Raw genomic sequence first — 11924 nt, 5'->3', positions numbered from 1 at the left:
GTGAGTGTGTGAGCGTGAGAGTGTGTGTGTGTGTGTATGAGTGTGAGAGTGAGTATGAGAGTGAGTGTGAGAGTGAGTGTGAGAGTGAGAGTGTGAGTGTGTGTGTTAGTGAGTGTGAGTGAGTGTGTGAGCGTGAGAGTGTGTGTGTGTGTGTGTGTGAGTGTGAGTGTGCCCCAATGCCCATATTACGTAGATGCTGTCGGGATTGCAGTTATACTGACCACTGCCAGAAGCTGCTGATTTGTCACAACTCACCGAGCCGGTCGATTCCACCCAGAAAGCAAACATGGAGGGCCCCCACACCGGGACAGGGTCCCCCTATGGGACGGGGTCCTGCACCGGGACAGGGTCCCCCTATGGGACGGGGTCCTGCACCGGGACAGGGTCCCCCTATGGGACGGGGTCCTGCACCGGGACAGGGTCCTGCACCGGGACGGGGTCCTGCACCGGGACGGGGTCCTGCACCGGGACAGGGTCCTGCACTGGGACAGGGTCCCCCTATGGGACGGGGGTCCCGCACTGGCTCGGTTCACTGGGTGGACTGATTCCTGTCTGAGCCGGGCTCAGTTGGAAGGTGCTGTCTCTTCAAATGGGGAACAGGAGGTCATCAGGTTTAACTCATCCCAGGGGGGGCCTCTGCTCGCCTCCCTTTACCCTGCCTCCTCCTCTGGACACAACATTCCCAACATTCTCTCCTCTTCCTGATCTTGGACAGTACTTCCTGCTGAATTCCTCTTCAATCTGAATCTGAGCTTCAATCTCACCGGGTCTCAAATGTGACTGAATCGCAAATCCATTCACCTCGTCATGTTCCGGGCCCTCATCATCCTGACCCCCACTATACAATCTCCCGCCGTCCCGACCCCTTGCCGTCCCACCCCTCACCATCCCATCGCAGAGAGAGGGGGAAACGTGGGGAGACGGTGGCGGGGGGGGGGGAAATGCGGGGGGAGAGAGAGGGAAAGACGGGGGGGAGAGAGAGGGAGAGACGGGGGGGAGAGAGGGAAAGACGGGGGGGAGAGAGGGAAAGACGGGGGGGAGAGAGGGAGAGACGGGGGAGGAGAGAGAGAGGGAGAGACGGGGGGGAGAGAGAGGGAGAGACGGGAGGGAGAGACGGGGGGGAGAGAGAGGGAGAGACGGGGGGGAGAGAGGGAAAGACGGGGGGGAGAGAGGGAGAGACGGTGGGGAGAGAGAGGGAAAGACGGGGGGGAGAGAGGGGGAAAGACGGGGGGGAGAGAGAGGGAAAGACGGGGGGGAGAGAGGGAGAGACGGGGGAGGAGAGAGAGAGGGAGAGACGGGGGGGAGAGAGAGGGAGAGACGGGGGGGAGAGAGAGGGAGAGACGGGGGGGAGAGAGGGAAAGACGGGGGGGAGAGAGGGAGAGACGGTGGGGAGAGAGAGGGAAAGACGGGGGGGAGAGAGGGGGAAAGACGGGGGGGAGAGAGAGGGAAAGACGGGGGGGAGAGAGAGGGAAAGACGGTGGGGAGAGAGAGGGAAAGACGGGGGGGAGAGAGAGGGAAAGACGGGGGGGAGAGAGGGGGAAAGACGGGGGGGAAGAGAGAGGGAAAGACGGGGGGGAGAGAGAGGGAAAGACGGGGGGGAGAGAGAGGGAAAGACGGTGGGGAGAGAGAGGGAAAGACGGGGGGGGAGAGAGAGGGAAAGACGGGGGGGAGAGAGAGGGAAAGACGGGGGGGGGGATAGAGAGGGAAAGACGGGGGGGGAGAGAGAGGGAAAGACGGGGGGGAGAGAGGGAGAGACGGGGTGGGAGAGAGGGAGAGACGGGGTGGGAGAGAGGGAGAGACGGGGTGGGAGAGAGAGGGAGAGACGGGGCGGGAGAGAGGGAGAGACGGGGGGGGAGAGAGGGAGAGACGGGGGGGGAGAGAGGGAGAGACGGGGGGGGAGAGAGGGAGAGACGGGGGGGGAGAGAGGGAGAGACGGGGGGGAGAGACGGAGAAACGGGCAGGGAGAGAGAGTGAGAGACGACGGGGGGTGGAGAGAGAGTGAGAGACGACGGGGGGTAGAGAGAGAGGGGGAGAGACAGAGTGGGAGAGAGAGGAAGAGACGCTGACAGCGAGAAAACGAGCAATAGAGACAGACACAGAGAGAAACAGCACAGGAAGGATTCAAACTCAGACACTTAAACCAAACTCAGTCACCGGAAAGGACAGGGGCAGACAATCATTACTGATTTTATTGTCAACTCAGAAACAGCCCAGTCCCAATCTACACAGCAAGAGCCCACAAAGAGCAATGAAATCATGAACAAATCATCCACCAGTCGGTCACATTATCCAAGTCATTAACGAGGCAGATACCGCTCTTCCACACTTTCCCCTGCCCACACAGCCCACCAACAACCCCATAACACCTTGGCACTGACCCTCCGACAGTGCCCACTCCCTCAGCACTGACCCTCCGACAGTGCCCGCTCCCTCAGCACTGTCCCTCCGACAGTGCCCGCTCCCTCAGCACTGTTCCTCCGACAGTGCCCGCTCCCTCAGCACTAACCCTCCGATAGTGCCCACTCCCTCAGCACTGACCCTCCAACAGTGCAGTGCTCCCTCAGCACTGACCCTCCGACAGTGCCCACTCCCTCACCACTGACCCTCCGACAGTGCCCGCTCCCTCAGCACTGTCCCTCCGACAGTGCCCGCTCCCTCAGCACTGTTCCTCCGACAGTGCCCGCTCCCTCAGCACTAACCCTCCGATAGTGCCCACTCCCTCAGCACTGACCCTCCAACAGTGCAGTGCTCCCTCAGCACTGACCCTCCGACAGTGCCCACTCCCTCACCACTGACCCTCCAACAGTGCCCGCTCCCTCAGCACAGTGGAGTGAGTCTGAAATCTTTAATGTTGTGAGACTTGTTCCCAGAATCTTCGCCTGCTGAGAGGTCCTGTGTATTCGCTTCTGCCCTCGGAGACACTGGTAGGCCTGGTCCTGGGCTGTATCTTACTGTATCTCATATTTCGACAGAGATGGTGGATCACATCCCAATCCCATTGCTCTGCTCTCTGTCTGAGGAGTCACTGTCAGAATTCTCGCTTCCTGTTACATTATCCCAGTTCTCCTTCCTCTGGTCTCTCTCCTGTTTGTTCAGCCGAATAGCACGCTTCCTGCTCACAAACATCGAAAAGGAGACACAAAATCAATCCGATGCTGGGATTATCATGTTTTAATCATTTCTCATCACCATTGGTCCATTGTGAGAAATAGTGAGACTCAGAGAGACAGAGTGGCAGTGAGACAGAGAGATGCCAGCAGAATTTGGACACCACAGAAACAGGAACAGAATGAGGTCTCTCAGCATTGACCCTGATAAACCACTTAAGAATCCAATATGTTTCAAGAAGATCACTTCTCACGCTTCGCGATCCCAGTGGGTCCCACTGCCTGGGCCTTTGCTCATCAGCCAGTCCCCACAAATCAAAGGGACCATCCTCGTGAACCTCATAATGAAATGTTATCTTTCCCAAAGTGAGAGGACCAAGCCTGTTCACAGTGCTGCAGATGTGCTCTCCTTGCACAGTGCAGTGAGGCTTCCCAACTCTCATACTTCCATCCCCTTGAAATCAGGGCCAACATTCCCTGACCCTTCCTGATTCCCTGCTGCCCCTGTGTGCTAGCTTTCTGTGTCTCATGCACAAGATTCCCACACCCCCAGTCCCTTTGTGCCACAGCTTACTGCAGCTTCTCTCCATTTAAATTGGCCTGTTATTTTGTTCTCCCTTCTGAACAACTTTTATTATATTCCATTTGCCAGCATTTCCCCCCCTCTTTATCCAGTAAACTCACTCCCGTATTTGATTAGGCCTCTCGCTGAGAAAGTTATGTCTCACCAGGACACAGACTGCGATAAAACTCCACAACGTGTTGAGAATTACTTTGAGCTGAGAACGATTAAAATTCTTTGATGAACATGATTAGATTAGATCTGGGATACCCATCGGTCATTTCATTAATGGCCTCTACAGTGGTGGCTCAGCTTTTGGAGGGGATTCCGAGAGATAGGAATTACACACAATCGGAGAGACAGGGACGGTCAGCATGGCTTTGTGTGTGGGAAATCATGTCTCACACACTGGATTGTGAGATTTTTGAGGACACGACATCAAAGACAGATGAGGACAGAGCAGTAAGATGTTGTTTCTATGGGCTTCGGTAAAGCCTTTGACAGGGTTCTGCATTGTAGACTGGTTAGTAAAGTCAGATCATGTGGGATTCAGGGAGAGTTACCGATTGGATACAAAATTGGTTTGATGATGGGAGACGTGGGGGGGGTGATGGTGGGAGACGTGGTGGGGTTTGATGGTGGGAGACGGGGTGGGGGGTTTGATGGTGGGAGACGGGGGGGGGTTTGATGGTGGGAGACAGAGGGGGGGTTTGATGGTGGGAGACAGAGGGGGGGTTTGATGGTGGGAGACGGGGGGGGGTTTGATGGTGGGAGACGGGGGGGGTTTGATGGTGGGAGACAGGGGGGGGTTTGATGGTGGGAGACGGTGAGGATTTGATGGTGGGAGACAGAGGGGGGTTTTGATGGTGGGAGACGGGGGGGGGGGTTTGATGGTGGGAGATGGTGGGGAGGTTTGATGGTGGGAGACAGAGGGGGGGTTTGATGGTGGGAGACGGGGGGGGTTTGATGGTGGGAGACGGGGGGGGGTTTGATAGTGGGAGACGGGGGGGGTTTGATGGTGGGAGACGGTGAGGATTTGATGGTGGGAGACAGAGGGGGGTTTTGATGGTGGGAGATGGGGGGGGTTTGATGGTGGGAGACAGAGGGGGGTTTTGATGGTGGGAGATGGGGGGTGCTGATGGTGGGACACAGAGCGGGGTGGTGGAGGGTTGCTTTTCAGACTGTAGGCCTGTGACCATTGGTGTGCCACAGGATCGGTGCTGGGTCCCCTGTCGTTCATCATTTACATAAACAATTTGGATGAGAGTATAGGAGGCACGGTTGGTAAGTTTGCAGATGATACTAAAATTGGTGGCACAGTCAATGGTGAGGGTGGTTATCAAAGATTCAGAGGGATCGCGATCAATTAAGCCAATGGGCCAAGAAGTGGCAGATGGAGCTTAATTTGGATAAATGCAAGGTGTTGCGTTTTGGTAAACAAACAGACTAGATTTATACAGTTAATGGTAGGGCCCTGGCTAGTGTTGTCGAACAGAGAGACATAGTTCGGAGGAAGGGTCACTGGACTCGAAACATTAACTCTGGTTTCTCCCACACAGATGTTGCCAGAGCTGAGCTTTTCCAGCAACTTCTGCTTTTGTTCCTGATTTACAGCGTCCGCAGTTCTTTCACTTTCTTTAGAGAGCCCTAGGGGTTCAGGTACATAGTTCTTTGAAATTTGCATCACAGGTAGACTGGGGATTAAGGTGGCGTTTAGCACATTTTGCTCAGGTCATCGAGTAGGGAAGTCATGTTGCAGTTGTACAGGATTTTGGTGGAGCTACTTCTAGAGTACCGTGTACAATTCTGGTCACCCTGGAGACGGTTCAGAAAAAAAAATTACCAGGACGTAGCTGGGACTAGAGGGTTTGAATTATAAGGAGATGCTAGATAGGCGGAGAGTTTATTTCACTGGAGAGTAGGAGGTTGAGGGGTGACCTCTCAGAGGCTTATAAAATCCTGAAGAGTTTAGATAAGGTGAACAGCCAAGGATTGTCTTTCCCTAGTGTAGTGCAGTTCACATGAGAGAGCATATTTTTAAGGTGGGAGAGGAAAGGTTTAAAAGGGACCTGAGGGCCAACATTTTTAAAGAGTTTGTGTGTGGAATGAACAGCAAGAGGAAGTGGGAGGTGCAGTCACAGTTACAATATTTAAAAGGCATTTGGATAAGTATGTGAAAATGAAGGGTTTAGCGGGATATGGGCCAAGTGCAAGCAAGTGGGACTAGATTAATCTGGGAAACTTGGTCGGAATGGATGAGTTGAGCCAAAGGGTCTGTTTCTATACATAAAGACTCTATGTGAAAATGGAGCTTTCAAATCAGAGTTTATAAGAGAGAGAAGCATTGTTTGAATTGCTGATGAATCTTTGTCAGATTTATTATGTTCCATAGAAGATTTGACTTCAGAGAAAGAAATTCAGATGGTGAGTGGAGTAGAACCCCATAAGCTTGAGGGGAGAGGATCAAGAGATCTACAGAATCCATTCAGTTTGCAAGATGTAAAAATCCTAGACACACGAGAAGCCAATACAGAGAGGAGGCTGGAGGGCAGATACCGAGGGTCAGTGTTGGTACTGTGGAACAAGAAATTTTCACAGGTACCGTAGAGCCCACTATTAAGAAAGAATGCGTATCTCTAAGGCAATAGGCCATTTCTAAAAGATATGCTGAAGTAGGACACAGTTACACACACACAGATATTAATTAGGTATAAAAATCTCCAATAGAAGAGGTATCTAATGTATTCCTCAGGGAAACTGGCGACCCATTTGTTTATTTTGCATGCAGTCGCAGGTGTCAATGGGATCTCATTAATTTTGAGTTTGATTCAGAGTTGAGTGTCACTATTATCGGAGCACATGGTTTGACTGAAGAAACAGGCGTTATCACTAACAATTGTGAAACTACCTGCTCCAGGAGCTTTAGCTCTTCACGTTAACGGTACGATCTAAACAACGCTGCAACTCCAGAGGTGTCAGAGAGTGGAGGATGTATGATGTACATTTTTCCCAGACTTTTCCCTAGGGGAGAGGTAGCTATTACAAGGGGGATTAGTTTTAAAGTGATTGGGGGTAGATTTAGAGGACATGTCAGTGGTAGGTTCTTTACTCAGAATGGTCAGGGCGTGGGGTGCATTGCCGGAGAGGGTAGTGGAGTCAGCCTCATTAGGGGAATTTAAGCAGCTGTTAGATAGGCATATGGATGATAGTATAAGGTAGGGGTGGAGGTTAGATAGACCTTAGGTTTAGGATAAAAATTAGGAATAACATTGTGGGCCGAAGGGCCTGTACTGTGCTGTACAGTTCTACGTTCTATGTGCCTCACAATCAAAGTGCCTCACTCTTGAGCATTAATGATTGTCTTGACCTCAATCTTATTCCATCCTAAACTTCATTACAATCAAGTTCTTTGTTTTCCAAAGGGGAATCTTCAGGATTGGTGATAGGGATGACAGTGAAGCTGTAAAGATATTGGATTGTTGGGTGAAGCCAACAGGTCGGTGTACTGCAGCAGGTTCGGGGGGGAGTAATGGCTCACACCCACTCACAGGGAACTGCCCATGGCTCCACAGAAAGCCAACCTGGCCCTGGGACAAGCAGCAAGATTCTCTGACCATGAAGGTCTCGGGCACCGCAAAACACAAAAGCAGCAGCTTTTCCTTTCTGATGGGAATTCCTGAGGAGGAACGGTCTCCCCCAGAGGACTTTGTGGGGCTATTTCCTGGTTCATCAGTGACATCCAACCCTGTGTGAACAGCCTGGGGGTTAAAAACTAGACCTCCCCACCCCCAACCCAGCGCAGAGAGTGTTTCCACGCTTCACACATGATCAAGGCTGATCAAGAACTAACCAACACATCTAAACTTTACCAAAATGGGGAAATAGTATTGGAGTGTTGGGAAATGGAAGGGTGTGCCTGGTTGTGAGCGAGGGGAAGCCAGCTTGGGGCGGGGGTGGGGGTGGGGGGGTGCGGGGGGTGGGGAGTCGGGTGTGGGTGACGGCACTGTAATAGGGTTCAGACTGAAAACTGCATTCAGCTTCACCCACACTCTCACAGTCGGGGGGATCTGGGTGAGAAAATGCAGACATGGGAAGCCAAGATCTCCGAATACTTTTAGTAACATCTCTAGTAACAATGCCTGTAGTAACAACGCGTTTAGGAACAAAGCCTACCTTACAAAGGGTTCTGTGTAAACATGGAATACACGTGGTCCCCTTTATAATGGGACCGTATTCCCACGGGATGGTCAAATGCTCTTTAAACTTCATCACGTCCAACCTGACAGCCCAGGTAGGGCTCTCCGACAGTGCCCGCTCCCTCAGCACTGACCCTCCGACAGTGCCCGCTCCCTCAGCACTGACCCTCCGACAGTGCCTGCTCCCTCAGCACTGGCCCTCCGACAGTGCCCGCTCCCTCAGCACTGAACCTCCGACAGCGCCCGCTCCCTCAGCACTGAACCACCGACAGCGCCCGCTCCCTCAGCACTGACCCTCCGACAGCGCCCGCTCCCTCAGCACTGACCCTCCGACAGCGCCCGCTCCCTCAGCACTGACCCTCCGACAGTGCCCGCTCCCTCAGCACTGACCCTCCGACAGTGCCCGCTCCCTCAGCACTGACCCTCCGACAGTGCCCGCTCCCTCTGCGCTGACCCTCCGACAGTGCCCACTCCCTCAGCGCTGACCCTCCGACAGTGCCCGCTCCCTCAGCAACTGACCCTCCGACAGTGCCGCGCTCCCTCAGCACTGACCCTCCGACAGTGCGGCGCTCCCTCAGCACTGACCTTCCGACAGTGCCGCGCTCCCTCAGCGCTGACGCTACAACAGTGCATGCTCCCTCAGCACTGACCCTCCGACAGTGCCACGCTCCCTCAGCACTGACCCTCCGACAGTGCCCCCTCCCTGAGCACTGACCCTCCGACAGTGCCGCGCTCCCTCAGCACTGACCCTCCGACAGTGCGGCGCTCCCTCAGCACTGACCCTCCGACAGTGCCCGGTCCCTCAGCACTGACCCCCTGACAGTGCCCGCTCCCTCAGCGCTGACCCACCAACAGCGCCCACTCCGTCAGCACTGACCATCCGACAGTGACCCCTCCCTCAGCAGTGACCCTCCGACAGTGCGGCGTTCCCTCAGCACTGACCCTCCGACAGTGCCGCGCTCCCTCAGCACTGACCCTCCAACAGTGCCCACTCCCTCAGCACTGACCCTCCGACAGTGCGGCGCTCCCTCAGCACTGACCCTCCGACAGTGCCACGCTCCCTCAGTACTGACCCTCCGACAGTGCCACGCTCCCTCAGTACTGACCCTCCGACAGTGCCACGCTCCCTCAGCACTGACCCTCCGACAGCGCCCACTCCCTCAGCACTGACCCTCCGACAGTGCGGCGCTCCCTCAGCACTGACCCTCCGACAATGCCCACTCCCTCGGCACTGACCCTCTCACAGTGTCCCCTCCCTCAGCACTGACCCTCCGACAGTGCCGCGCTCCCTCAGCGCTGACACTACGACAGTGCCTGCTCCCTCAGCACTGACCCTCTGACAGTGTCCCCTCCCTCGGCACTGACCCTCCGACAGTGCCCACTCCCTCAGCACTGACCCTCCGACAGTGCCCACTCCCTCGGCACTGACCCTCTGACAGTGCCCACTCCCTCGGCACTGACCCTCTGACAGTGTCCCCTCCCTCAGCACTGACTCTCCGACAGTGCCGCGCTCCCTCTGCGCTGACCCTCCGACAGTGCGGCGCTCCCTCAGCACTGACCCTCTGACAGTGCCCACTCCCTCAGCACTGACCCTCTGACAGTGTCCCCTCCCTCAGCACTGACCCTCCAACAGTACCGCGCTCCCTCAGCGCTGACGCTACGACAGTCCGCGCTCCCTCAGCAGTGACCCTCCAACAGTGCCCGCTCCCTCAGCACTGACCCTCCGACAGTGCCGCGCTCCCTCAGTGCTGACGCTACAACAGTGCCTGCTCCCTCAGCACTGACCCTCTGACAGTGTCCCCTCCCTCAGCACTGACCCTCCGACACTGCCCGCTCCCTCAGCACTGACCCTCCGACAGTCCGCGCTCCCTCAGCACTGACCCTCCGACAGTGCCCGCTCCCTCAGCACTGACCCTCCGACAGTCCGCGCTCCCTCAGCGTTGACGCTACAACAGTGCCACGCTCCCTCAGCACTGACCCTCTGACAGGGAGGGGTGTGGGTGGCAGTTAATGAGGAACCCAGTTGGTGACCCTGTGACTGACGGGGTGATGGTTGTGGGGGGTGGGGGGAATGGGACTCTCAGGGAGACAGACTGAGACCGTGGAACGTGACAGAGACTATGCTGGGGGCAGGGGTGGTGAGATTCTGTCTCACGCCTCGATGATTTCTGTTTGTCCCAGCTCAGATTGAGAGTCAGAATTTAATTAAAAACCTTCTGTAATCTTCGAAGCTTTTCTTCATCCTCCACCTGCTCCCCTTCAGTTCGAGATTCTCCTCAGCGAGGGCTGGGTGTAGCTGTGACACAAGTGATCAGAGTCACAGGCAGGTCGTGCAATTTTATATCCCACCCCATGTCCCCATCCCAATCCGATCTCTCCATGCCCCAATCCCAATCCAATCTCTCAGAGCCCCCATCCCAATCCTGCCACTCCATGCCCCCATCCCATTCCGATCTCTCCGTGCCCATATCCCATTCCGATCTCTCAGTGTCCCTATCCCAATCCGATCACTCCATGCCCCCATCCCAATCCGATCACTCCGTGCCCCCATCCCAATCCTGCCACTCCATGCCCCCATCCCATTCCGATCTCTCCGTGCCCATATCCCATTCCGATCTCTCAGTGTCCCTATCCCAATCCGATCACTCCATGCCCCCATCCCAATCCGATCACTCCGTGCCCCCATCCCAATCCGATCACTCCGTGCCCCCATCCCAATCCTGCCACTCCATGCCCCCATCCCATTCCGATCTCTCCGTGCCCATATCCCATTCCGATCTCTCAGTGTCCCTATCCCAATCCTGCCACTCCATGCCCCCATCCCATTCCGATCTCTCCGTGCCCATATCCCATTCTGATCTCTCAGTGTCCCTATCCCAATCCTGCCACTCCATGCCCCCATCCCATTCCGATCTCTCCGTGCCCATATCCCATTCCGATCTCTCAGTGTCCCCATCCCAATCCGATCACTCCATGCCCCCATCCCAATCCGATCACTCGGTGCCCCCATCCCAATCCTGCCACTCCATGTCCCCATCCCATTCCTGTGACTCCATACCCCCATCTGGACCTGGGATCGCCATCCCGGACTGCCACAGCCCCATTTGACTGGCAGTGGAACAGAAGCAGCTCAGCGCGAACACTTGCAGATCCTACCGGGATGGAGTTATTTGGGAGATTACAGGAACACCCATGTGACTCTCTGGAATGGAGGAGCTGAAGTTGGGATTTGTTTCAGGGCTTTAGGAACAGGAAGGGAATGGTCAGTGGATTGGGGTAGATTTCTGTGGATCCAGCAGAGGGAGAACAGTGACTATAATGTAGGAAAGGTTGAGGAGACAATGTCGGAAACTGTCCAGAGCGAGAGCATGCACCCCCCTCCCACTGAGCAACCAGACAGGAACCATCCCAATCCAGAAACTTTCACTTGGAGACCGGGAGACTGTCCCACAGTCACAATAAACGAGAGCCAAGGCAGGGCAGCTCCAATAAAGATCACATGCTGAACGGCCAGCTGCTATCCCACATTGGAGCAGGGCAGGCAGGCAGACGGAGTGAGGGTCGGAGTAGACAGAGTGAGGATTGGAGTGAGGATCGGACTGAGGGTCGGAGTGGACGGAGTGAGGGCCGAACTGAGGGTCGGAGGGGATGGAGTGAGGGACGGAGTGAGGGTCTGAGTGGACAGAGTGAGGGCCGGACTGAGGGTCGGAGTGGATGGAGTGAGGGTCAGAGTGAGGGTGGGAGTGGACAGAGTGAGGGTCGGAGTGGATGGAGTGAGGGTTGGACTGAGGGTGGGAGTGAGGGTCGGACTGAGGGTCTGAGTGGACGGAGTGAGGGTGGGAGTGAGGGACGGACTGAGGGTCTGAGTGGATGGAGTGAGGGTGGGAGTGAGGGACGGAATGAGGGTCGGAGCAGACGGAGTGAGGGTCGGAGTGAGGGTGGGAGTGAGGGTCAGAGTGGACGGAGTGAGGGTGGGAGTGAGGGTCAGAGTGGACGGAGTGAGGGTTGGAGTGAGGGTGGGAGTGAGGGTTGGAGCAGACGGAGTGAGGGTTGGAGTGA

At 55.7% G+C, this 11924-nt stretch overlaps 1 protein-coding gene across 2 annotated transcripts in view; it reads right to left on the bottom strand.

Moving 5' to 3' along the window:
* Positions 1 to 2204: 2204 nt before the first annotated feature.
* Positions 2205 to 11924, bottom strand: part of card9 (caspase recruitment domain family, member 9) — a 69472-nt gene continuing 59752 nt past the window's right edge. For both annotated transcript variants that reach the window (XM_059638341.1, XM_059638342.1), the window contains 2 exons: positions 10079 to 10161; positions 2205 to 3112 (listed from right to left, as the gene is read on the bottom strand). In XM_059638341.1, the coding sequence (XP_059494324.1) occupies positions 2983 to 3112; positions 10079 to 10161 (213 nt within the window). In that variant the 3' untranslated portion in view covers positions 2205 to 2982. The remainder of the gene's footprint in view (positions 3113 to 10078; positions 10162 to 11924) is intronic.

The sequence above is a fragment of the Stegostoma tigrinum genome, chromosome 29 (assembly GCF_030684315.1).
Source record: "Stegostoma tigrinum isolate sSteTig4 chromosome 29, sSteTig4.hap1, whole genome shotgun sequence".
NCBI lineage: Eukaryota > Metazoa > Chordata > Chondrichthyes > Orectolobiformes > Stegostomatidae > Stegostoma > Stegostoma tigrinum.
The sequence above is the reverse complement of the archived record's forward strand: the minus strand, read 5'-3'. Positions and strand labels throughout refer to the sequence as shown.